This window comes from Bombus flavifrons, chromosome 5 (assembly GCF_040668555.2).
Source record: "Bombus flavifrons isolate JBK064 chromosome 5, iyBomFlav1_principal, whole genome shotgun sequence".
NCBI lineage: Eukaryota > Metazoa > Arthropoda > Insecta > Hymenoptera > Apidae > Bombus > Bombus flavifrons.
In genome coordinates this window covers 6,177,551-6,204,571 of record NC_138446.1, presented here as the reverse complement: position 1 = coordinate 6,204,571, position 27,021 = coordinate 6,177,551, and the positions used below count along the sequence as shown (strand labels likewise).

The following is a 27,021-nucleotide window of genomic DNA, read 5'->3' as shown; positions in this document are numbered from 1 at the left end:
GTGAGATCCGTTATAACGAGACGTGATAAAGTGCACGCGTACCGAGCGAAAATTCAAAGTCGATTTTCTCGAAAACAAAGCCTCAAACGAAAAATTTTTATTCTATATTTTCGACTTCTTTTTTCGCGTAGAATCACCCCCTTTCCGCTTGTACCACCAGTTACCAACCACCCTGTATATCTATATGTATATGTATTATACAATTAAGCATGTACGAATCACACAATATATTTTTTATTTTGTACAAATGCATGTTTGTAAAAATATTTGAGAAATGTATTAATAACTTCTGAACAATTTTTCAACACAAGTATTCTTGTTTCATTGAGAAATGAATTATATTAACTTAAACTCATTAAATTCTAATTCTTGTCTTAAAATGCCAGTTAATATAAATTCTGTCGACTGAACGGTAACAGTTTTAGGTGCTTTTGCAAGAAATTTCTTTGCATCTGTTAAGTCCTCTTTGGGAGAGATAATCACTGATTGTTGAGGCCATAACTTCGGTGGTGGTCGAAGCAAGGCTTTACCGCCGCATGAAATGATTATATCTGTAAAAAAATACATTTTTTAAAGTATAAAGAACCAAGATATATATGTTAAATACAATACACGTCTATAATAGTTTTAAAACATACTTTTTAATTCTAGTGGTGGCGGCGCAGTGTTCGGTGTTAAGACAAGTGTGTATCCCTTTAAAAGTTTATGTTCTTTTGCTTTTTCTAAGCTCTTTCCTAATTTAAAGCGGAATTTAGCTTCAGCAACAAGGTCCTTCAATATGTAATTTTCTAATTCTATGAAACGACCAGCTTTTTCACTGTTAATCAACCAATCGACTGAAACTATTGGTACAGGTAGTGCTAAAGCACATAAAAATTTAACAGTTCTTCGAACTTTGTCTGTAACCAGTACAGTGCACTTTGTTGGATCCTCGACTTGAGATGCACCTATAAAGAAAAGGGACATTAATTATGACTATGGTTAGTTTTAATTATAATTCTTCTGCAAACAGATCGGATACATACCCAACTTTGTTAACAATTTATTATAATCGTTACTTGAAATACCCGTAAATAAGATTTTATGCTTTATTTTGAATGGTGATTGTGTTGCAAATGAAGAAGACATGCTTCTACGTGTTCTATTGGGAGTTGAAAGTACCGATGTAGTTTCGATACTGGAATTAGTTTCTGAAGTAGGCGTCTCCTCTACGAAATCTTCTTTTTGTCGCTTGTTTTTAGTCTTTCCTGTCGTCTGTTTTTGCTGTTTCTTTCTGAAATTATTCCTTTTATTCGCACTGTTATTCGAAGTAGTTTGATTTGTGATCATTTCTGCGCTTTCTTCTAGGGAAGAATCCACGATTGATTGCTGACTTCGAGTTGATCTAATCGATAGTTTGCTATTTCTTTTTGTTTCTTTGGTAGATTCATTTACCGTAGTACTAATTATACTTGAAATATTTTTGGAAACCTTCGCTCGTTTGCTCCTTAATGTAGGCACTTCAAAATATGCGTTATCAGATTCGGATAAAATGGAAGAGGTACTGCTGATTTCCGTGTTATCTACATCCGTATTAATATCTGTATTTCCACGTTTCCTAGTATTTTTCGCTTTGGTACTTGTATTTCTTTCCGCATCTTCCTTTCTTTTTATATTTGAGCCGGTATTTTGTTTTTTGAGCGCACTGTTCATGATCATTTCTATCTCTTGGGATTCTTCACCAATTTGAGAACTAATGTCGTCCGCTACAAGCTCAGTTTTTCTTGTCGTCTTTCGTTTCGGATTTTTTCGTGTTTCTATATTTTCGGTAGTTCTGTAATTTTCGTTACTCGAAATACTTGAAACAATTCGACTGTCAGATGTCTGAATGTCACAAATGACATTTGTACGTCGATTTTGTCTGATTTTACAATTGTTATCGCTTTCATCCACCAGTTCAGTTGGAGTACTTGATATCGACCCTGTTGGAGTAGACAGAGAAATTCTTTGGACTCTTACTATTGCTTGTTTATCTAAACTTGCTTCATTTGACATTCTTCTATTGTTCGAACCATTTATACTGTTTGATGAATTTTTTTTATCAATATTTGCGGAATTGCCTTCATCATCTATTGTATTCTTCTTTCTACTTCTATTACTAACAGGCTTATCTTCATTAACATCATTCTTGCGCTTTTTCGAAGTGTTACTATCAATCGCATCCGTTATGCTGAGTGATCTTTTTCTAAAGCGTGACGCGTTTGATACATTTTTTTTCGTAAGTTCAGCGGGTGCTATTTCAACCGGTACTTCCTTTTCCACCTGAAAAACAGACGAACGATCAGTATTCTCTTTGCTAGAATTACGAGTTCTTCTGTTATTCGAAATAGGAGGACTTTGTTTCGCTTTTTCTTGCGAGTGAATAGAGGTTACCGATTTTAGTTCTACAATGGAATCGCTTTCTTTAGATTTACATAAATTCTTTGTCTTTTTTATCAATCTTTTGGATTTTCTGCTTGTCTTTTTTTCATCATGTTTGCAAACAGGTATCTTATTAATATCGAAATTGTTTGTATATGAATTTGAAGAAGTTTCCGAAATAGTACTAGAATTTGGCTCGCTAATAGTATGATAAGACACAGCGTTTTCCATGTTTCTACAACTAGACGTTCTTCGCGACGATTTTCGTAAAGCTTTTTTCTTTCTTGGCGCAATTTTTACAGATGTTTGTCTTCCCCAGTTATGATTAATATTTATTCTATATTCAGAAGATGTTGTTGATGTGGGACTTCCTGGATTCGATAAAGTACCTGAAATGTTAACTTCAGGTAAACCAGCTAATATATCTTCATCATCGCTTTGTAATGCTTTAGAGGTTTGTTGAATTTGCTCACAATCGATTGATGTACTCGATGCTTGATCATCTATATTCTTTGAATATTTATTCAATTTACTCTTACTATTTTTAGATGTATCAGTTTCTTCTTGAATCATTTTAGCTATGTTCGATATTTTTGAATTCTTTTCTCTTAGTGATATTGATGTTGATAGATCTTTAATTGTAGATTTAAGTGTTGATGAATCTGTAGATACAGATTTTGAAGTTAGTGGGTTTTTAGGTATGGATTTAGGTGTTGATGAACTGGTAGGTATAGAGTTCAATATTGATAATTTCATTGCTTTCTTATCTGTCAATGAGTAACTGTCCACGTTAGACTTATGATTTTGTGTGGGAGATATATTCTCACAATCTGACGATTCTAACACATGTTCAAGAACTTGTGTTGATATTTCTAATTGTTCTTCTATACGTTCTTCCTTTATATCTGCAAACATTGCTTTCAAATTTCTTTCTACACTATCATCTAAGTTCACTCTAGCCAATGCTTCAAAGTTTGACTCGTTTTTTCTGTTATCAGAAATTGATGATACAGACTTTTGCTTTTCGATATCATTAATTCGTTGAGTACATGCCATTTCATAATCGATGTCTTCAATACTACATCTATCTGTAACATTTAATACTGAAGGATCTAAAGAACAAGGAGGTTCGTTATTGCTCAGGTCTAACGGTTTCTTTTTAGTGTTAATTATCTGGTTATGTGTATTGTCTTCTATTTCAGTAATATCTTCTTTATCAGATTTTTTATTGTTTCCTGTTGAAATAGTACAACTAGCCTCTCTTAAGGAAGATTTATTTGTTGAAAGAACTTGAGTTGGTGTTATATCATCGAGTTCCTTTGTTTGTATTTCATCATTTATTTCCATATTATTTTTCATTTCTTTCTTATTAATTACTTGCGTTGGGCTATTAGAATCTACTTCACTTTCATATTTATTATCTTTTGGTTTTTCATTAGATTTGGGCGATGAATCTTCGTCCTTCCGATTTACTGGTTGAGTAAGCATATCAAATAGATCATCAGAGTCTTTACTTGAATTAGCACTGTTCTTTATTTCTTTACTCCTATTAAGCTGCGAAGATTCTACAGCCTGTTTCATTTTCACAGCTATTTCTGTAAAACGACCTTCTTCATCCGTAATTGAATCTTCGCTATCAGAAACTCGATTGTTTGAAGACTTTTTATTTTCTTGACTATCTTTGCGCGAATACCTCTGAAACACAACCTCATTGTCGGTATGATCAGAGTCATCAGCTACTAAGGACGCCTGAAACGTGTATTTACGTTCACTTAGGCTTCTAAAGGCATCTTCATCGCTTTTACTGACCTGTGTCACAGCTTCAAATATGTTCTCATTATCAGCGCTTTTATTGTTTACATCGCAATTGTTGTTTACACATGAAGTTTTTATTAAAGTCGGTGATTTTGATTTTACTTCATCAGACAGATCGTCATCCTCAATGAAATCTTCTAATTCTTTTGGACCAAGCAAATTCCGACTCATCTCAAGTTCCGAAGTTTCATCTTCGCTTGTTTCAATTTCCTCTAGACGGTTTTGCAAACTTTTCTCAATACCTGGCAATTTTTTATTATGATTCTCATCTTTATGAGTGTTATTAGGATTGGATGTGCTTTCATTACCCTCATCTTTTTGTACTATTGTATCATTAACATTACTTCTCACCTCATTCGTTAAATTTCCTTCCGAAATTTCAGTTGCTTCAAGTTTGTCACTATCTCGAGTTCGATTATCTCGAGTTTTTAAATTATGAGTATTAATTTTCTTGGATATTTTCATATCCTGAATATTTATATCGTACTGCGTTTCTATATCATGAATATCAGTAACTTCTTCTGGTGCTTCTGCTTGCGTTTGTATATCGTGCATGTCAACCTTTTGTTCCTGTACAGATTTTGTAAGGTTTTTGATGCTGCGCGAAATGCAAATTTTTTGAGTGTCAATATCCTCAATGTCAACGTCCGTTTCATCATGGAAATTAAACGAGGAATTTTGCGTTTCCATATCGTATATACTAATTCTTGATCCACCTACGTTTTGTTTTTCTTCTACGAAGTTTTGCAAGTTATCTTGGGCGTCGATAGAGGTATTCTGAATGCCATTTTTCTGAGTGCTGTTAGTGGCGGTCTTCGGAGGCAACGTCGGGTATCGAAATACAGACTTTTCCTCCTTACCTTGAGTGGCAGGAATTACGGAGACATTTCCCACCGTGGATGAATTATCCTACATAAAGAATACATATTTGTTAATATATATATGTTTATATTTGAGATAATATATAGTAAATCTTTCAGTTTTTTCCACAAAGCAACGCTAGCATATCTGATGAGTGAAAATAAAGATGGACTCATGTACATATGCTTCATTAAGAAGTTATAACAAAAATACAAAATAATAGTAAAGTTTTTCATTCGATGTAATGGCCAAATTAACAATGAATGGGCCAAATGAAAATAAATTTTAACAATGAATGCTGGAAAGGATCCGTTCTTTGGTTCCTAAGTTCATCAGACATCATGTTACCATAAAATCAGTCGCGAGGAAATAAGTATATTAAGTATATTAAGTAATAAGATTATTATACACATTAGAAATGTATCCATTGAAATTGAGGCATTTAGAAGTAAATGAATCTAAGTGATATTTTTGAAATTTTCGAATCAAGAACAGATCGTTAAATCGTTAAATATTCGTTTTAATCTTGCAAATAATTTAAGTAATCCACTGTTGTATAAAAGCTTCATTTAAAGTCTAGAAAAATTGGCTATTACGTAAATAATATTAAAATAAGTTCGTTCTATTATAACATTATTTTTCGTATATCCAACAATTTATAAACTAAAAGGTAAAATTCGTTAGAAACTTGCATATATGCTCCTTACTATACATGTGACAAGCATTAAATATATGTAACTTAATTTGTTTTTTAAATTTTAATAACATGATACCATATATTCACTATATTCACGTTATGTGAGATTTTGTTAGAGCATTTTAATTCTTCATAGAAGTCAATCCGATATTTATAAAACCGGACAACATTTTAAATTGGAACTAATGGAAATATCGTCAAGCTATCTTTATCCATTAACAATAAAAAAACCATTTGCTATACAGTTTTAATTATTTATATGTTTATAAGACATTTTTTTCTCATTTCTATTCACAGAATATGCTGATATCGTTCCGCATAAATATCTGTGACACTCTCTATAATATATTTGCATTTGATAATATACTTTATAATATATTTATATAATGATTCATGTAATCACGAAATCAATGATAATTACAAATGACGAGTCAGGTGTTCCTGGAATGATCGTTTGCTGTGTCTTCCGAAGATTTGCCGCTGGGGTTTCTGGTACTAAAGAATCTTCCATCGAACGACAGATTTTGAAAATTGCTCGGACCGTGCCAAACTCCAGCACGTCTTCATTTTTCAACTCGTAGCATCGATTTGGCCTGAGAATTGTCTATATAGAGAAAAAAGAAAGAAAGAAAAGTAACATTAAATTATGCTGAAATTTTGTTATGTCAGTTAATAATAATATCGGTAAATAATATGCACAAAGCAGATAAAGCAAATATTCAGTATCTTTGACCAGAAATATTGAATATTCACTTTATTCAATTGAATATGTAATTAAACATGTTGATTTGTTAGTTTCAGTAATTTCAGATGTTAAACAAGAATGAATAACTTTGGTGCAATCCGAATTAAATTGAATAAGGAACTAAGTACCTGCTAAATAATTGCTAATAACAACTACCATCTTAATCTAATCTAATCTAAATTAAGATCTAATCTAATGTATCTGTTGTTAGGAATCAATTAAATGTAACATATAGATAAAATTTACATTACGTTATTTAATTTTGTTTTATTAGATGAATTCAGGTCACAAATCCACGATTCAGTTCCTTGACAATTAGCTTCGATTTCCGCATGTTTCTTTGATACCGTCTGTAAATTAAATTAATTTGCTTGTCTATAGTCGTTATTTAATACTTTAATATTGACGATAATCTTTATTTTTAGTATATTATTTGTTAGTTCGAAATGTTATGCCTATTATTAAGAGAAAGATTGATGACTTAATTAGAAAACTTTCTTTACAATAAAATTAATTGACTTGGTTTAACTACAAAAATCCATTCCGTAAGATAATTAGAATTAGAGAATTAGAAAATAAGGAACATACATAATTATAAAATTGTTAAACTACATATCTACGTCTATTTTTCTAATTATGTCATCGTTATCAGGTATCATATTATGTCGGAATTTCATATCTTAATGTACACTCCGTGAATACTGGATAATATAATTTATGCAAAAACCATATTATCTCAAAAAATATGATTAGTTTGGATGTAGAAAATACGAACAGAACAGATTCACTCCGTTTTATTATACAGCCTTAAGTAAGGATATTCTAGAAACTTTATACGAGAAAAAAAATTGTTTTAATGCATCAATATATGTTTGTATCGAATTTTTGAGTAATTTCTTTGTTTGATTAAGTTTGAAATAATGACAAGACAAATGTAAATAAATATGTATTTGTATTAATAGGTAGCCTTATTTAAATAAAATTTCATATTTCGATATTTTTATTAGTATCAATTTTTAATATTTCTGATAGTACCTTATCTTTAGCCTTCAAAAATATATTTTTATTAAATCTATGTAAATTAAAATCATCTATAATCAAATAAGTTAATATACATTTTAATCAGGGAGAACTCATTAAACAACTATACCTATTTTCCGGTTAGAAATAAAGTCGGGTACTTGTACACTCCTCGTCAAAAAAATAACCCAGGTGTGTTATCTTTAATTTCTCAATGACGCATGTAAAGTTTTTCGTCTGTAACATATACTATCAAATCATTATGAGCTCAGGATATGCGGCTTGCTAGAATTAAGTCACAATGTCGCAGATGTTTGTATACAACAAAGAAAAACTGTTTCATACTAAGGTCGAAATGATAACACACTCCGTTAACATGTTTAGAAATTGCTCGGTAGTTCATGATCTATCAACGAGTAAAGATTGCAGTACAATATTATATAAATTTGTAAATATGGGACGCGGAAAAAAATTAAACGCAAAAAAAGCAAATTCTTGAATTAAAACAGCAACAGTCATCAGTAGCAGAAATATCGAAAGTAATAAGAAGTCGTAGAGTAATACACAATTTCTTAAAAAATGTTAAAGATTACGGCAAAAAGAAAAGTACTGGTCGCCCGTCGCCGTCCGATCGTGATAAGCGAGCAATTTTGCGTGTAGTTTCCAACTCGCATTAACGCAACTCGCGTTAACAACGAAGCAAATAATGGAAAAATCTAGTGTTAGTGCCAGTGTTTCAAGTGTTCGTCGAGTTCTACTATCTTGCAAAGATATTAAGAGGCTAAAATTGAAAAAGAAACCTTCGTTAACAACGAAACACAAAGCAGAATGTTTACCTTTGCAAAAGAAAGAATGCATTGGAAAAAAATGGAAAAGGGTACTATCCTCAGACGAAAAAGATTCAACTTGGATGGTCCTGATGAGTTTCAATATTATTTTCATGACATAAGAAAAGAGACAATGTCAGCAATTCGACGACAAATGGGAGAAGGCAACGTGATGGTTTGGGTCGGCATCGGTTATTTCGGCAAGACAAGTATCAAGTTCATCAATGGGAGAATGAATAGTGTCCGATACATAAATTTTAATAAAAGAAGAAATAGATAATCATGCAGTACGCATTTCTGGACCTGATTATATCCTTCAACAAGATAATGCATCTGTATACATATCAAGATTGGTCCAATCATATTTTAATGAAAATAATATATCTATTTTGCCGTGGCCTGCACGCTCCTCGGACCTTAATATTATTGAAAATTGCTGGGCAGAACTTGTTCACGGCGTATACGCGAATGGAAAGTAGTATCGATAGAATTAAAAAATGCAATTGTACGCGAATGGGATATGGGACAAGGAGGTGTTATTTCTTGGATTGTAATTACACCTTTCCTAGAGAAAAGCATGTTGAAGTTGCCAAATTCATAAGAAATCATTACTTTGGATGAAAGAAAATTGACGACACAACGATACACAATCCTTGATTCAAGTAGCTAATGATAGATTCTTTGTTGTTGATAATGAAAAACCTGCCAAATGCAGGCTAAAGTTAATCGACAACCTGTTTGGTATTACTATTATATCTACAGAGGTACATACAGTGTCAGTGATGCCATGAGTAGAACTACTAATGATTATGGTATATTATTTAGATCTTATTTAGATTATATTATTTAGGCTAGAACTTAGAAAAGGAAAAGAAGACAAGTGTACTTATTTGATATTTTATACAGGTGTGACTCATGCATGCAACGCATTCTTTGTTGTAGATACTCAGTATCTTCATCCCACAACAATAACAGATGATATTAAAATGCAAAGAATGTTGACCGATTTCTGGGTATCATTTGCAACAAACGAGTAAATATCTTTAATTGCGCATATTAAAATGATTTAAAAGAATCTTACTTATAGCAATTTATGTTATATTTCATATATGTATATCTTTTAAACTGACCAGGGTGTCAAATATTGGTGGTGTTCAATGGCCAAGATTAAATCCAAATGAAAAATTATTTCATTATTTGTATATTGCCGGATCAGATAAAATTCAGATGGGTAAGAGCATAAATTTTGATCAAAGAGATTTTTGGAATTCTGTTAACTTTAACGAAAATAAATTATATACTGCATCTGATATATTAAGAGAAGAATTATAAGAATATTGTCTACAAATTTCTGTTAAATTACATAAATATTAAAATATTAAAATGCATAAATTCAAGATTAATAATGATGTTTTTATTTCTACATTATTTAATAATCATATACATAGCAAAACAACATGAAAATATATGAAAGATAAAAGTGCAAATGTTTAAATATAATTTATATGATATAAAAATGTTTTATTGACAATTTTATTGCGATAGCATATTAAAAGTGATCACTTTTTCTATTTAATTTGAATATACTTTATAAGCATGAGTACGTTCATTTAAAAATAAAGAGATTTACATATATATACATATAGAGGACTACTTAAAGGTTACTCACCGGATTATTTAATACTACATTGCAATCTGGATGTCGTCCAATTTGTGTAATTCCTTCTTTGATTTGAAATGTTTTAGAATCAATAGATAATACTCCAATCTAAAACATAAAATAATACAGAGTTAATATGAAAAATAAAAGAGAAGTGAAAGAAACAATGTTAGTCTAGAAAAACGTTAAAAATATAAATATTGTTAGAATAAAATGTTATGAAATATGAGTATTACTAGAATATTAATATTGGAATCGTAAGTATTTGATTTATCTTTACCACTATTTCACTTTGTTGAGAAGTATAAGAAATCTTTTGTGTTGGTGTGGAATCATAATCTTCGCAAATTTGCGTTGCTAGGATATCCATTCTGAAGACAGCTTATTTGGATGACATAAATTATACGTAGTTTTTAAATATTTCCCTTTTTTTAAGATTATGAAATTTTTGTGACATAACCTCATTTAAGACGTAGATGCTTAGAGGATTTACTAATAATTATAATAGACCAATGAATGCTTGATTAAACAAGAAACATGCACGTACAACCACACATGAATGCACAAATCGGTATATTATTTATAATAATATTATAACTAAATATTTAGTACGAATAACACTTAACAAGAAATATCACACGCTACAAATGACGGATGCTACCACAGTGATGGTACTATAAACATTATCATATGCTTATTTTCGCCGATTCCCTCCACTGGTAATTTAATTATGTATAACACAAATATAAGGTTGATAACATAGGAATAATGGGAATCGGGACCACGGTTGTATATACAAGTCTAAAAACTCCCGTGAAGGCAGTAAGGCTTAGTGGTCGGAAGATGTGTGTGAATTTGTCCGCAATAGGGCTCTTCAATCGAAAAATTAGAACTTGGTGACTAGCAAAAATGTGCACTGAGTCGCGTGTCGGTAAAGTATCTTTAGTTGTTCGCGGGAAAAGAATTGAATAGCGGTTGTTAGTCACTTGCACATATTTTGCACACGATTTTAGGAGTCAAAAGGACGGAGAAGGGCCTTTTAAGTAATGACTGCAAATGTTTATAATAAACACTAAATTTTTGCTGATTCTTTACACTTCTCACTCAATTACTTTCTCCGGCTGCTTAACGGGTTCTGTCTGGCGGTTCCTCTTTTTCCTAAGAAAGCGACGCTTTTGTTGGCGTCCACACGCCTTAGGCGGGTTTCCATTTGTCACTTGGTTACAAGTTATTTTAACTACGATTAATCTGCTATACAAGTGACCAGAATTTGTTGTGTGACGCCATCGTGTAAAAACAGCTCGAACCTGGTTGTCTCTGTCTCTTTCTTTTTCTCCTTAAGGCGGTCGCGTACTCGACTCACGAATCTTTGAATAGCAGGGGTATCTAAGGAAAAAGCAACAAATACCAACTTTTACGTACACGATTATTATGTATTATTTTCTATGTTTTCAATGTTTAATAAATGTCATATAGTATAAACATCTTTTTCTTTATGAAAAATAACAAGCAGGTTTAATGTTCAATCTACCACTTCTTTTGCAAAAGATTGCGCGGGTAGATTTACGTCTGAATATCATGCTTTCCTTCTTTACGTCTTGTGCGAGGTATATAAGGGCGTAGATCGTAAGGTAAGGTAGACGTAAGGTATGTAGATCGAAATAGAACTTTTACTTACTTATCAATAATTTAATTATTAATTTGTAAAAATTAAACTAATAATTTACAACATTTCAACTATAACTTTATAACATTTAAGCCATTAATTTATAACAAATAAACTGAAAATTTATAACAGTTATGCTATTCATTTATAACAATTTATTATTAATCTAAAACAATTACTCCATTAATTTTTAACAATTATATTATTAATCTATGACAATAGGCTTTCACTAATTGAAAATAATCATGCTATTAATTTATAATAGTTGTATCGTTTGTTTATAATAGAACAGTTATTTTCATCATAAACTGGCATTCAATATAAATTAACACAGTTCTAAATCAAAAACTAGTATCACAGAACTGTAAATTTAGTTTCAGCTTGTAAAAACTATTATAGTTATAAAAATTGTTATTGTAACAAATTGTTGAAGGCGTCAATTTACAATAAAAATTAAAAAATTACTAAATTTCATTGCGTTATAATGGAAACACCTTTTATGACATCAGCAAACCGTTACTGTTTGTTTCACCTTCCGTCATCTTGTCAAATGCAACCCATCAGGTATATAAGGAACATGCGATTTGTATGCAAGCTCTTTTGCGTGTGAACTCCCTGTTGAGGTTATTCGATATGTAAACAGAGAAAACTCGTGGATAAATTGTTAGGCAGAAAATATATTTAAATAGAAGTGTAATTATAAATAAGAATACAATTTGAGCTGGTCCAGATCCACACGCTAGCTGTGTTACCCAATAACTGAAAACCCCGAAGCCAATGTCACGTAAAATTACACAAAAGAACAACAAAAAGAGTAAAAAAAAGAAACTTTATTTTTCTTCTAGCACTTGGTTTTACAATCTACCTCCGAACTCTAAGCGTGACCTTTTAAGACTGAAGCTCTTATGATTTTTTGACTTTCGATCGGATCCGATCACTTTCTTTTGTCATCCCTCAACATCCCCACCGTCCATGCATTTGCTAGGCGTCCGCGGCCGTTGCCACGTGCTCTTTCTTCTAGAACCTTCGGTGGAAGGACCGTTGGGATGTTGATGGTTCATTAGGCACTTCAGCGATATACATTGTCGCCGAGTGCCGCCACATCTTTATCTCCGATTTTAAAGTGAGCCGGTCGTGACACCAACGTCGCCTGTCTACTATTTATGGTCTGACTTCGTTGCAGTCTTTTGTTTATGCGCTGTCGATGGCTTCAGTGCTTGAGAAAACTAAAAAGACCAGATGTAGAGTTTTCTTATAAGTGGTGATCACTTCAACACTCCCGTACCGTGAAGATCGAACAAAAATCGAAGAAAAACCTTTGCGAAGTAAATTATCAATTTATAACATTGAAGCTATTACATTACGACATTTAAACTATTAATTTATAACATTTAAACTATTACATTATAACACTTAAGCCATTAATTTATAACATTTAAGCTATTAATTTACAACATTTTAACCATTAATTTACAACATTTAAACTATTACTTATAACATTTAAGTCATTAATTTACAACGTTTAAACTATTAATTTCTAACATTTAAACTATTAATTCATAACATTTAAGCCATTAATTTATAATATTTAACCAACTAATTTCTTACATTTATACTATTAATTCATGACATTTAAGCTATTAATTTACAACATCTATGCCATTAATTGACAACATTTGAACTATTACTTTATACATTTAAGTAATTAATTTCTAACATTAAAACTATTGATTTATAACATCTAATCCATTAATCTAAAACAATTGCTTCATTAATTCTTAACAATTATACCAATAATTTATAACCATATCTTCCCATTAATTCAAAATAATTATGCTCTTAATTTACAACAGTTGTACCATTAATTGGAAGCAATACTACCATTCATTTAAATCAATACCATCAATTTGTAGTGAGTAAACAAATGATTTATTTTGTTTTATTTAATATTAACGACATCTTTCAAGTCTCTGAAGTGCTATTTTATTTCTATGTAACATTATTTTTTAATTTTAAATACAGTATTTAATTTCTCATTTCACTACTTCGTATAAAAACAGTGGTAAAGCAGAGCGTATCTATTGAGTGTTTATGGATGGGATGTAATACTCCATGTTCGCTCAAAGCCAAAGAATCAACACCGTATTCATGGAATCAAGGAAGCAAGTGCAATTTAACCGAAGGCAACGACGTCTTATAATTTGTCCATACGCGCTACAATTGGTACCTCGCATAGTTTAGTTTCTTCGATGATAAGTTCAAAATTCAAGTACGATTATGCGGATCCACGTACTACAGCTATTCCAATTTTAGTACTATTTTGAATATTAGTATTATTATTTGAAAACGATATCAAGCTAAAAACTACATGAGTATAGTCTGGTCTTGATCATCCAAAATAGTTTTGGTGATCTAGACTGGACTAATACCCCCCCGCGGGGGCACCGTGGGACATCGTGGGACATCGTGGGACATCGCAGGACACCGTGGGACATCGCAGGACACCGTGGGATGCGAGCGTTTTAGCCTTAATTAATCATAAGATAGATACCTATGTTATGTGCATTGTAAGCTCATTCTGTACAAAGATACTTATCTATCTTGGAACGAAAAATAAAGATCTCGTCTCTCTTGATCCCCTCGCTTACCACACTGGAAAAATTGTTCCCACGATATATCGGTTCACGGTCGCTCAGTTCTTTCAAACCGTATCGTGACGTACTCGCTCGCGCGTATTCCGGGTACGTGCGGGTCAACGTGCACTGGACAAATCTTTGGATTCGTAAGTCGCCCCAAGCACACCTCTGTGCTTAGTAACTACTCGAAAACTGCCCGTCGTTTGCCTCGAATCACGGCAGTTGTCATCGCACTGGTGATACCTGCGATACGCAATACTGTCCGATTGGTACATCGGTACTCGGGCAGAGACATGCATTTCACGTCCTCCGTAATCCTGTTTAAGTGAAAAACTCGCGGGCGGGGGGACCCCACTGTTCAGTTGGGGTAATGCCTTCGTAATCCTGTTCAGCGGTCCATCCTCGTGAGTGGACCCCACTGTGCAGTTGAAGCCTCTTGTCTTCGTAATCCTGTTCAGCGGTCCCTTCCCGGGTTCTCACTTGTTTCAGTTGGAGTGTGTTAAATTGCAGGCCTGTTTGTTGGGTCACTAGTATCATCGGTCTTTGCCATCGACCGTGATAAGATCCAGACGACTTGACAGGTATCGAGCGAAGGTCAATGCTTGGGCTTTCCGCCGAGCCTTAGAGTTATCTGGTGCACGGGAGTACGTCGCGTAGGTTGGTTAGTTCTTTCGAGAGATCGTGACTTCGTTTATTCCGGGCGCGCCGCGGTTTTTCTTTCATCGTCTGATTCATCGGGCATCTTCTTGTTTTCCCATTTTTAAGGGAAACTTATTGAAATCACGTTATATAACTTTTCAATATCTTCAATATCTTATAGCGTCGCAAAAGTAGAACGTTAAACAGTTTAGTACAGCGACTCGTATGTCCCTTCTGCAAGACACGAAATGGTATATACAGTGTCAGTAGCTTCACTTTCTTCCTTTCGTTCCAAGTTAGATAACTGTGTCTTTGATACCGAATGCTGCCAGTAGGCATGCGAATTATTGTATAATATTTGTACTGATCGATGTAATCGTTGTGTGGGAGATAGATGTTGCATTACGTATGCCTTGTTTTACGTTTGTAAAGATTCATGTAAGCGCTGCGTTGGAGATATGTGTTTCGCAGTTAAACTACGAAGCAACTATTTCTTTACGCAGGCCCATGGTCAAGTAGAGTCAAAACTGGACATTCTGCCAATAGGTTGAATGTCGAGATCGATGTGTAGTTTTAAATAACCCATGGGCGGGTCTCGTGCGTAGTCACCTCCTCGTGGTGAGGCCTGGTAATTGGCATCGTTTTCCAAAAATTAATCAGTCGATTAATCTTTGGAAAACGATACCAAGCCAAGAACTACGCAACAGTCCAGTTTGGATCACCAAAAGCCTCTAAAAGAATTTTGGATGGTCTAGACTGGACTGCACTATTAATTTATAACATTTAAGCCATTAATTTACAACATTTACGTCATGAATTTACAACATCTAAGCCACAAATTCATAACATTTAAGCTATTAATTTTTACATTTATACCATTAATTCCTAACACTCAAACTATTAATTTATAACATTTAAGCTATTAATTTATAACATTTAAGCAAATAATTAACAACGATTAAACTATTCATTTATAACAATTGAAACATTAATTGGCAACATTTAAAACATTAATTTATAAGAATCAAACCATTCTTCGGGGAATCAGTAAGTCTCCCGCTAATAGCCTAATACATCGATAGATTTAACGAAGAAATACCTAACCGCGATTACAGCCAATTAGATCATATTATTTGCTACATAATTAATAACTGCATCACGTACTGCGATGCAGGCGGTATTGGAGAATAAAAGAAATTTTATGTTACAACTATGACGAGTATATTTACTCGTTTAACGTGAGAGGAACTAGAAAGGTATTTTTAAACAAGCATGAAATAAGAATTTTAAGTATCGCAGACAGTGAGTAGGTGTTATTCAAGCAAAAAGAACAATTTATTTTTTAATTAGCACGAGTAAATGAACGAATATCGATAATATAATATAACGCTTCATATGAATTTTAACTGTCTGATTATTTAATAGCTTAACTTATTTCACACGTCATCGACTGCCCTTAGGCTCTTTTCCCTTTTTGTTCAAACTAATCGATAGTCGAAAACTAGTATCAAGGAGGCGGCAGCCGCTATAGCCGTGGCTTGGTTGGAAGAATCCCCGACCGACGAGGACACAGAAGCGGGAGCGACCCGGCTGAGGCGATACATGCACGCGATCTGTGATTCGTGTATGGCACGTTCTGGAACGTCGCGCCGCGCCAGCGCTGTGTACTGGTGGTCCGAGGAGATCGCTCCACCATCGTATCCACGCTCGGCGTCAGTACACCAGATCCCGCCGTAGACGGCGGGAGGACGAAGGCACGGTGGGACGAGCTTCTGGCCAGCCTCGACTCTGATTCCTGGGGGCGCCCTTACAAGATGGTATTGAACAAACTCCGTCTAAGGGCTCCTCCCTTACCGGAGAGCATGGACCCTCGGTTCCTGGAGGAGGTCGTCGGCACCCTGTTTCCGGGTGCAGCGAACGAGGGAGTTGGCAGCTTTACCGAAGAGGAGGAGCAGGAGTCTCAACCGCTGGAAGAAGAACCACGGGTCACTGCGAGAAGTTGGAGCCCGGAATCGAGGGTCACCGAGGAAGAACTGGCCGGGGCCGTCGAGAGGATCGGAGCGCGGAAAGCTCCGGGTCCTGATGGAGTCCCGGCCGCCTGTGGAAGGATGTCGCCGGGGTCTTGGCCCCGAGAGTAATGCGTCTGTTCGACGGAGGCCTGTCTCGAGGTGAATTCCCCACTTCGTGGAAGGAGGGGCGGATGGTTCTGCTGCCGAAGCCGGGGCGCTCTCCGGACTCGCCTTCCGCCTTCCGGCCGGTGTGCCTTTTGGACGAGGCGGGCAAGCTGCTGGAGAGAGTGGTAGCTGCCCGCCTGGAGTCGCATTTGTCCCGGAGCGTGCCCGGGTTGCACGATGGCCAGTTCGGTTTCCGGAGGGGGCGATCTACGACCGACGCTGTCGCCCGTGACCGCTCCCTTGTCGAGGGGGCCGAGCGGCGTGGTTACGTGGCGTTGGCCGTGTCGCTGGACGTGGTCAACGCCTTCAACAGCATCCCGTGGGACAGAATATGCCGGGCCTTCGAATTTTATCGGGTACCCGCGTATCTGCGGGATGTGGTCCGGGCGTTCCTCCGGGACCGGAGTATCGTCTACACCGTCCGGGGCGGAGGGGTGACAGGGAGTTCTGTACACCGCGGGGTCCCGCAAGGTTCGGTGTTGGGCCCGTTGCTGTGGAACATCGCGTACGACGCGGTGCTTCGGATGCCGATGCCTCCGAACTCGGCATTGGCGTGCTACGCCGACGACACGTTGGTGCTGGTCTGTTGCACGGCATGGGGTAGAACCGTCCGCCTGGCGGAGCTGGCGGTGGCCTGCGTGGTCGCCGAAATCAAGGGATTGGGATTGAGGGTGTCCCTTGAGAAGTCCGAGGCAATGTGGTTTTGCCGCAAGGCCGATTACGGGACGCCTCCAGCGGGTTACCGCCTGAGGTTGGAAGGGACTGAGATCGGGGTCGGAACCAGTATGAAGTATCTGGGCCTGACCCTCGACAGCCACTGGACCTTCGGCGCTCACTTCGAGCGCCTGATGCCGTCTGTTGAGGCGACGGCGAACGCCTTAGGACGTCTGCTGCCTCGGCTGAGCGGGCCCGACGTCGGACTGCGCCGGCTGTACGCCGGCGTGATGCGATCGAGGCTCCTCTACGGAGCTCCGGTCTGGCCGGAGGACCTGATGACCAATCGCCGCAGTCTCCTAGTGGTCAGGAGGCTGCACAGGACGGTGGCCATCAGGGTAGTGAGGGGCTTCCGCACCATTTCGGCGGCGGCAGCGGCAGTGCTCGCCGGGTTTCCCCAGTTCGAATTGCAGGCCCTGAGGTGCCATGAGATTTATCTCCACACTCGGGATCTGTCGGACGGGGCTGGCCCGGTGGGCGCCGACGTCAGGGTTCGGGCTCGGCGAGCTTTGCTCGACAGATGGCGCGCCATCCTCGACACGAGAGCGGGTGCGCCGGGGAGAACGGTCCTCGGGGCCGTCCTTCCAAACTGGGACGTTTGGTTGGACGACGGCGGTCCTCCCCTGACCTACAGGGTGACGCAGGTGCTCACCGGACACGGTTGCTTAGGTGAGTATCTGCACCGAATCGAGACACGGTCGCTCGGCCGCGCCACGACCTCATCGTGGAAATCGGTTGGATCTTTCGCCGCCGGCGATCCTCGAGGCATTGTTGGTAAGCGAGAGAAGGAGGAGGGCCGTGACCTCCTTCTGTGAACAAGTCATGCTTCGAAAAGAGGCTGCGGAGAGGGTGAGGGTGCGGTACTCTCACCCTGAGAGGACTGACCGGCGAGGGCGCGGCAGAGGTCATGGACGCGCTTCGGTGAGACGCACTTGGTCCGCCGCGTCCCCCGCTGGGGTGCAAACGTAGGCGCTGGCAGCTCAGCGCCCCGGGGCCGCGAAGCAGCCCGGTAGGGGAACCGGACTGCCTGGCACGGCGGCCCCGGCGACGAGACGCGGTGTGACGTGGCCGCACATCGCTCCATGAGGTGACGTATTGAGCGCGGGGGAGGGCGGTGTATCGCTTACACCGGTTCCCGGGCCCCTCTCGATCGCAGCCGGGACGGTCATCGTGGAGGTTTTAGTCGGTTGGAGTCCGGCACTACCACGCCGCATTTCCCCAGAAGCGACCTGGTGTCCGTGCGGATTTCCTCCACGTTAACAAAAAAAAAAAAAGTATCAAGGAGGTGCGAATTTAGTCTTAGTTTGTAGAAACTATTAAAATGATAAAAATGGATATCGTATTAAATCGTAAAAGATGCCAATTTACGATAAAAATTAAGAAATCGTTCAATTTGATTTTGTTACAATGGAAAAACCGTCTCCTGCTATGTCAAAAAATCGTTACCGTTTGATTAACAAACCGACGCCTTGTTAAGTTATATAAGGAACACGGAAGTCGCGCGCGAGCTCTTTTGTGCCTGAAATTCCGGAGAGTGAACATCAAAGAAGAACATAAATATCAGGTAAGTAAGAAAAAATATCAAACAACAACATTGTAACGAGTAATTTATAACGTCTAAACCATTAATTTACAACACTTAAGCTATTAATTTATAACATTCAAGCCATTAATTTATAACATTTAAGGAATTAATTTATAACGTCTAAACTATTAATTTATAACATTTATGCTATTAATTTATAACATTCAAGCTATTAATTTATAACATTTAAACTATTAATTTATAACATTTAAGCCATTAATTTATAAAATTTAAGCTATTAATTTACAACATCTAAGTCATTAATTTACAACATTTAAACTGTCATTTTATACATTTAAGCCATTAATTTATAACATTTAAACTATTAATTTTTAACATTTAAACTATTAATTTATAACATTTAAGCCATTAATTTCTAACATTTAAACTATTAATTTATAACACTTAAGCCATTAATTTGTAACCTTTAACCTGTTATTTTATATATTTAGCCATTAATTTATGACATTTGAACTATTAATTTATATCATCTAAGCCATTAATTTATAAAATTTAAGCTATTAATTTACAACATCTAAGCCATTAATTTATAACACTCAAACTATAAATTTATAACATTTAAACTACCAATTTCTAACATATAAGCTATTAATTTATAACGTCTAAGCCATTAATTTATAACATTTAAGCAAATAATTAACAACGATTAAACTGTTAATTTATAACAATTGAAACATTAATTGGCAACATTTAAAACATTAATTTATAAGAATCAAACCATTCCTCGAGGAATCAGTAAGTCTCCCGCTAATAGCCCAAGACATCGATAGATTTAACGAAGAAGTACCTAACCGCGATTGCAACCAATTAGATCATATTATTTGCTACATAATTAATAACTGCATCACGTACTGCGATGTAGGCGGTATTGGAGAATAAAAGAAATTTTATGTTACAACTATGACGAGTATATTTACTCGTTTAACGTGAGAGGAACTAGAAAGGTATTTTAAACAAGCATTAAATAAGAATTTTAAGTATCGCAGACATTGAGTAGGTGTTATTCAAGAGAAAAGAACATTTTATTTTTTAATTAGCACGAGTAAATGAACGAATATCGATAATATAATATAACGCTTCATATGAATTTTAACTGTCTGATTATTTAATAGCTTACCTTATTTCACAGTAACATCATCGACTGCCCTTAGGCTCTTTTCCCTTTTTGTTCAAACTAATCGATAGTCGAAAACTAGTATCAAGGAGGTGCGAATTTAGTCTTAGTTTGTAGAAACTATTAAAATGATAAAAATGGATGTCGTATTAAATCGTAAAAGATGCCAATTTACGATAAAAATTGAGAAATCGTTCAATTTGATTTTGTTACAATGGAAAAACCGTCTCCTGCTATGTCAAAAAATCGTTACCGTTTGATAAACAAATCGATGCCTTGTCGTAAGTTATATAAGGAACACGGAAGTCGCGCGCGAGCTCTTTTGTGCCTGAAATTCCGGAGAGTGAACATCGAAGAAGAACATAAATATCAGGTAAGTAAGAAAAAATATCAAACAACAACATTGTAACGAGTAATTTATAACGTCTAAACCATTAATTTACAACACTTAAGCTATTAATTTATAACATTCAAGCCATTAATTTATAACATTCAAGCCATTAATTTATAACATTTAAGGAATTAATTTTTAACATTTAAACTATTAATTTATAACATTTAAGTCATTAATTTATAAAATTTAAGCTATTAATTTACAACATCTAAGCCATTAATTTACAACATTTAAACTGTCATTTTATACATTTAAGCTATTAATTTATAACATTTAAGCTATTAATTTACAACATCTAAGCAATTAATTTACAACATTTAAACTGCTATTTTATACATTTATGCCATTAATTTATAACATTTAAACTATTAATTTATATCATCTAAGCCATTAATTTATAACATATAAGCCATTAATCTAAAACAATTACTCCATTAATTCTTAACAGTTATACCAATAATTTATAACCACATTCTCCCATTAATTCAAAGTAATTATGTTCTTAATTTATAACAGAAGTACCGTTACTCGAAAGTAACTCTACATCCATTGATTTAAATCAATACCATCAATTCGTAGTGAGTGAATTAATGATTTATTTTGTTTTATTTTATTAACGGAATCCATCAAGTCTTTGAAGTGCTATTTTATTTCTATATAGCATTATCTTTTAATTTTAAATACAGTATTTAATCTCTCATTTCATTATTTCGTATAAAACCTGTGGTAACACAGAGTTCAATTTTAAGATATAATTTTCCATTTCTGCTCAAAACCAAGGCGACAACATCATATTCATGGAATCAAGGAAGCAAGTGCAATTTAAAAGAAGGCAACGACATCTTATAATTTGTCCATACGCGCTACAATTGGTACCTCGCATAGTTTCGTTTCTTCGATGATAAGTACAAAATTCAAGTACGATTATGCGGATCCACGTACTACAGCTATTCCAATTAATAAATTTCAATACACGCCACTTCTTTATTATAAAATAATTTTACATCTCTGCTTCCAATGCTTAGAAACTCTTTATGTAAATGGGACCCGAAAGTAGTTACCTCCTCGTGGTGGGTCCCGGTAATTGGTATCGTTTTCCAAATAATAATACACCAAGTACTATTTTGAATATTAGTATTATTATTTGAAAACGATATCAAGCTAAAAACTACATGAGTATAGTCTGGTCTTGATCATCCAAAATAGTTTTGGTGATCTAGACTGGACTAATAACCCCCCGCGGGGGCACCGTGGGACATCGTGGGACATCGCAGGACACCGTGGGATGCGAGCGTTTTAGCCTTAATTAATCATAAGATAGATACCTATGTTATGTGCATTGTAAGCTCATTCTGTACAAAGATACTTTTATCTATCTTGGAACGAAAAATAAAGATCTCGTCTCTCTTGATCCCCTCGCTTACCACACTGGAAAAATTGTTCCCACGATATATCGGTTCACGGTCGCTCAGTTCTTTCAAACCGTATCGTGACGTACTCGCTCGCGCGTATTCCGGGTACGTGCGGGTCAACGTGCACTGGACAAATCTTTGGATTCGTAAGTCGCCCCAAGCACACCTCTGTGGTTAGTAACTGCTCGAAAACTGCCCGTCGTTTGCCTCGAATCACGGGAGTCGTCATCGCACTGGTGATACCTGCGATCCGCAATACTGTCCGATTGGTACTTCGGTACTCGGGCAGAGACCTGCATTTCACGTCCTCCGTAATCCTGTTTAAGTGAAAAACTCGCGGGCGGGGGGACCCCACTGTTCAGTTGGGGTAATGCCTTCGTAATCCTGTTCAGCGGTCCATCCTCGTGAGTGGACCCCACTGTGCAGTTGAGGCCTCTTGCCTTCGTAATCCTGTTCAGCGGTCCCTCCCCGGGTACTCACTTGTTTCAGTTGGAGTGTGTTAAATTGCAGGCCTGTTTGCTGGGTCACTAGTATCATCGGTCTTTGCCATCGACCGTGATAAGGTCCAGACTACTTGACAGGTATCGAGAGAAGGTCAATGCTTGGGCTTTCCGCCGAGCCTTAGAGTTATCTGGTGCACGGGAGTACGTCGCGTAGGTTGGTTAGTTCTTTCGAGAGATCGTGACTTCGTTTGTTCCGGGCGCGCCGCGGTTTTTCTATCATCGTCTGATTCATCGGGCATCTTCTTGTTTTCCCATTTTTAAGGGAAACTTATTGAAATCACGTTATATAACTTTTCAATATCTTCAATATCTTATAGCGTCGCAAAAGAAGAACGTTAAACAGTTTAGTACAGCGACTCGTATGTCCCTTCTGCAAGACACGAAATGGTATATACAGTGTCAATAGCTTCATTTTCTTCTTTTCGTTCCAAGTTAGATAAATGTGTCTTCGATACCGAATGCTGCCAGTAGGCATGCGAATTATTGTATAATATTTGTACTGATCGATGTAATCGTTGTGTGGGAGATAGATGTTGCATTACGTATGCCTTGTTCTACGTTTGTAAAGATTCATGTAAGCGCTGCGTTGGAGATATGTGTTTCGCAGTTAGACTACGAAGCAACTATTTCTTTACGCAGGCTCATGGTCAAGTAGAGTCAAAACTGGACATTCTGCCAATAGGTTGAATGTCGAGATCGATGTGTAGTTTTTAAATAACCCATGGGCGGGTCTCGTGCGTAGTCACCTCCTCGTGGTGAGACCTGGTAATTGGCATCGATTTCCAAAAATTAATCAGTCGATTAATCTTTGGAAAACGATACCAAGCCAAGAACTACGCAACAGTCCAGTTTAGATCACCAAAAGCCTCTAAAAGAATTTTGGTGATCTAGACTGGACTAATAACCCCCCGCGGGGGCACCGTGGGACATCGTGGGACATCGCAGGACACCGTGGGATGCGAGCGTTTTAGCCTTAATTAATCATAAGATAGATACCTATGTTATGTGCATTGTAAGATCATTCTGTACAAAGATACTTTTATCTATCTTGGAACGAAAAATAAAGATCTCGTCTCTCTTGATCCCCTCGCTTACCACACTGGAAAAATTGTTCCCACGATATATCGGTTCACGGTCGCTCAGTTCTTTCAAACCGTATCGTGACGTACTCGCTCGCGCGTATTCCGGGTACGTGCGGGTCAACGTGCACTGGACAAATCTTTGGATTCGTAAGTCGCCCCAAGCACACCTCTGTGGTTAGTAACTGCTCGAAAACTGCCCGTCGTTTGCCTCGAATCACGGGAGTCGTCATCGCACTGGTGATACCTGCGATCCGCAATACTGTCCGATTGGTACTTCGGTACTCGGGCAGAGACCTGCATTTCACGTCCTCCGTAATCCTGTTTAAGTGAAAAACTCGCGGGCGGGGGGACCCCACTGTTCAGTTGGGGTAATGCCTTCGTAATCCTGTTCAGCGGTCCATCCTCGTGAGTGGACCCCACTGTGCAGTTGAGGCCTCTTGCCTTCGTAATCCTGTTCAGCGGTCCCTCCCCGGGTACTCACTTGTTTCAGTTGGAGTGTGTTAAATTGCAGGCCTGTTTGCTGGGTCACTAGTATCATCGGTCTTTGCCATCGACCGTGATAAGGTCCAGACTACTTGACAGGTATCGAGAGAAGGTCAATGCTTGGGCTTTCCGCCGAGCCTTAGAGTTATCTGGTGCACGGGAGTACGTCGCGTAGGTTGGTTAGTTCTTTCGAGAGATCGTGACTTCGTTTGTTCCGGGCGCGCCGCGGTTTTTCTATCATCGTCTGATTCATCGGGCATCTTCTTGTTTTCCCATTTTTAAGGGAAACTTATTGAAATCACGTTATATAACTTTTCAATATCTTCAATATCTTATAGCGTCGCAAAAGAAGAACGTTAAACAGTTTAGTACAGCGACTCGTATGTCCCTTCTGCAAGACACGAAATGGTATATACAGTGTCAGTAGCTTCATTTTCTTCTTTTCGTTCCAAGTTAGATAAATGTGTCTTCGATACCGAATGCTGCCAGTAGGCATGCGAATTATTGTATAATATTTGTACTGATCGATGTAATCGTTGTGTGGGAGATAGATGTTGCATTACGTATGCCTTGTTCTACGTTTGTAAAGATTCATGTAAGCGCTGCGTTGGAGATATGTGTTTCGCAGTTAGACTACGAAGCAACTATTTCTTTACGCAGGCTCATGGTCAAGTAGAGTCAAAACTGGACATTCTGCCAATAGGTTGAATGTCGAGATCGATGTGTAGTTTTTAAATAACCCATGGGCGGGTCTCGTGCGTAGTCACCTCCTCGTGGTGAGACCTGGTAATTGGCATCGATTTCCAAAAATTAATCAGTCGATTAATCTTTGGAAAACGATACCAAGCCAAGAACTACGCAACAGTCCAGTTTAGATCACCAAAAGCCTCTAAAAGAATTTTGGTGATCTAGACTGGACTAATAACCCCCCGCGGGGGCACCGTGGGACATCGTGGGACATCGCAGGACACCGTGGGATGCGAGCGTTTTAGCCTTAATTAATCATAAGATAGATACCTATGTTATGTGCATTGTAAGATCATTCTGTACAAAGATACTTTTATCTATCTTGGAACGAAAAATAAAGATCTCGTCTCTCTTGATCCCCTCGCTTACCACACTGGAAAAATTGTTCCCACGATATATCGGTTCACGGTCGCTCAGTTCTTTCAAACCGTATCGTGACGTACTCGCTCGCGCGTATTCCGGGTACGTGCGGGTCAACGTGCACTGGACAAATCTTTGGATTCGTAAGTCGCCCCAAGCACACCTCTGTGGTTAGTAACTGCTCGAAAACTGCCCGTCGTTTGCCTCGAATCACGGGAGTCGTCATCGCACTGGTGATACCTGCGATCCGCAATACTGTCCGATTGGTACTTCGGTACTCGGGCAGAGACCTGCATTTCACGTCCTCCGTAATCCTGTTTAAGTGAAAAACTCGCGGGCGGGGGGACCCCACTGTTCAGTTGGGGTAATGCCTTCGTAATCCTGTTCAGCGGTCCATCCTCGTGAGTGGACCCCACTGTGCAGTTGAGGCCTCTTGCCTTCGTAATCCTGTTCAGCGGTCCCTCCCCGGGTACTCACTTGTTTCAGTTGGAGTGTGTTAAATTGCAGGCCTGTTTGCTGGGTCACTAGTATCATCGGTCTTTGCCATCGACCGTGATAAGGTCCAGACTACTTGACAGGTATCGAGAGAAGGTCAATGCTTGGGCTTTCCGCCGAGCCTTAGAGTTATCTGGTGCACGGGAGTACGTCGCGTAGGTTGGTTAGTTCTTTCGAGAGATCGTGACTTCGTTTGTTCCGGGCGCGCCGCGGTTTTTCTATCATCGTCTGATTCATCGGGCATCTTCTTGTTTTCCCATTTTTAAGGGAAACTTATTGAAATCACGTTATATAACTTTTCAATATCTTCAATATCTTATAGCGTCGCAAAAGAAGAACGTTAAACAGTTTAGTACAGCGACTCGTATGTCCCTTCTGCAAGACACGAAATGGTATATACAGTGTCAGTAGCATCATTTTCTTCTTTTCGTTCCAAGTTAGATAAATGTGTCTTCGATACCGAATGCTGCCAGTAGGCATGCGAATTATTGTATAATATTTGTACTGATCGATGTAATCGTTGTGTGGGAGATAGATGTTGCATTACGTATGCCTTGTTCTACGTTTGTAAAGATTCATGTAAGCGCTGCGTTGGAGATATGTGTTTCGCAGTTAGACTACGAAGCAACTATTTCTTTACGCAGGCTCATGGTCAAGTAGAGTCAAAACTGGACATTCTGCCAATAGGTTGAATGTCGAGATCGATGTGTAGTTTTTAAATAACCCATGGGCGGGTCTCGTGCGTAGTCACCTCCTCGTGGTGAGACCTGGTAATTGGCATCGATTTCCAAAAATTAATCAGTCGATTAATCTTTGGAAAACGATACCAAGCCAAGAACTACGCAACAGTCCAGTTTAGATCACCAAAAGCCTCTAAAAGAATTTTGGTGATCTAGACTGGACTAATAACCCCCCGCGGGGGCACCGTGGGACATCGTGGGACATCGCAGGACACCGTGGGATGCGAGCGT

The 27,021-nt window shown here is 37.6% G+C and overlaps 2 protein-coding genes across 10 annotated transcripts; one reads left to right on the top strand and one right to left on the bottom strand.

The window, feature by feature from the left end:
* Window positions 1–212: 212 nt before the first annotated feature.
* Window positions 213–11,372, bottom strand: mu2 (mutator 2). 8 transcript variants are annotated; one of them, XM_069113257.1, is made up of 8 exons: window positions 10,306–11,371; window positions 10,035–10,133; window positions 6,770–6,868; window positions 6,195–6,377; window positions 2,413–5,124; window positions 1,026–2,301; window positions 639–947; window positions 213–551 (listed from the first exon to the last, which is right to left on the bottom strand). In XM_069113257.1, exons 1-8 carry the CDS (start codon window positions 10,393–10,395, stop codon window positions 337–339), a joined length of 4,983 nt encoding a protein of 1,660 aa, XP_068969358.1. In that variant the 5' UTR covers window positions 10,396–11,371; the 3' UTR covers window positions 213–336. The 8 variants fall into 8 exon arrangements, with proteins under 8 accessions (XP_068969358.1, XP_068969354.1, XP_068969355.1 ...); XM_069113253.1 differs by having other exon boundaries at window positions 1,026–5,124; window positions 10,306–10,406; window positions 11,012–11,370; XM_069113254.1 differs by having other exon boundaries at window positions 1,026–5,124; window positions 10,306–10,406; window positions 11,130–11,370.
* LOC138180065 (carboxylic ester hydrolase-like) lies at window positions 8,907–9,987 on the top strand. 2 transcript variants are annotated; one of them, XM_069113508.1, is made up of 3 exons: window positions 8,907–9,177; window positions 9,308–9,398; window positions 9,499–9,987. In XM_069113508.1, the coding sequence occupies exons 1-3, from the start codon at window positions 9,075–9,077 to the stop codon at window positions 9,695–9,697; spliced, it is 393 nt and encodes a 130-aa protein (XP_068969609.1). In that variant the 5' UTR covers window positions 8,907–9,074; the 3' UTR covers window positions 9,698–9,987. The 2 variants fall into 2 exon arrangements, with proteins under 2 accessions (XP_068969609.1, XP_068969608.1); XM_069113507.1 differs by having other exon boundaries at window positions 9,272–9,398.
* Window positions 11,373–27,021: the final 15,649 nt, after the last annotated feature.

Excerpts from the sequence above, each read along its gene's own strand:
- mu2 (XM_069113253.1), bottom strand. The coding sequence starts at position 10,395 with ATGGATATCCTAGCAACGCAAATTTGCGAAGATTATGATTCCACACCA. Across the intron at positions 6,869-10,034 it reads ATGTAGTATTAAATAATCCG|ACGGTATCAAAGAAACATGC; the intron begins GTGAGTAACCTT and ends TTTAATTTACAG. Across the intron at positions 5,125-6,194 it reads GAACACCTGACTCGTCATTT|GATAATTCATCCACGGTGGG; the intron begins GTAATTATCATT and ends TTCTTTATGTAG.
- LOC138180065 (XM_069113507.1), top strand. The coding sequence starts at position 9,075 with ATGCAGGCTAAAGTTAATCGACAACCTGTTTGGTATTACTATTATATC. Across the intron at positions 9,178-9,271 it reads TAGAACTACTAATGATTATG|GTGTGACTCATGCATGCAAC; the intron begins GTATATTATTTA and ends TATTTTATACAG. Across the intron at positions 9,399-9,498 it reads GTATCATTTGCAACAAACGA|GGTGTCAAATATTGGTGGTG; the intron begins GTAAATATCTTT and ends TAAACTGACCAG.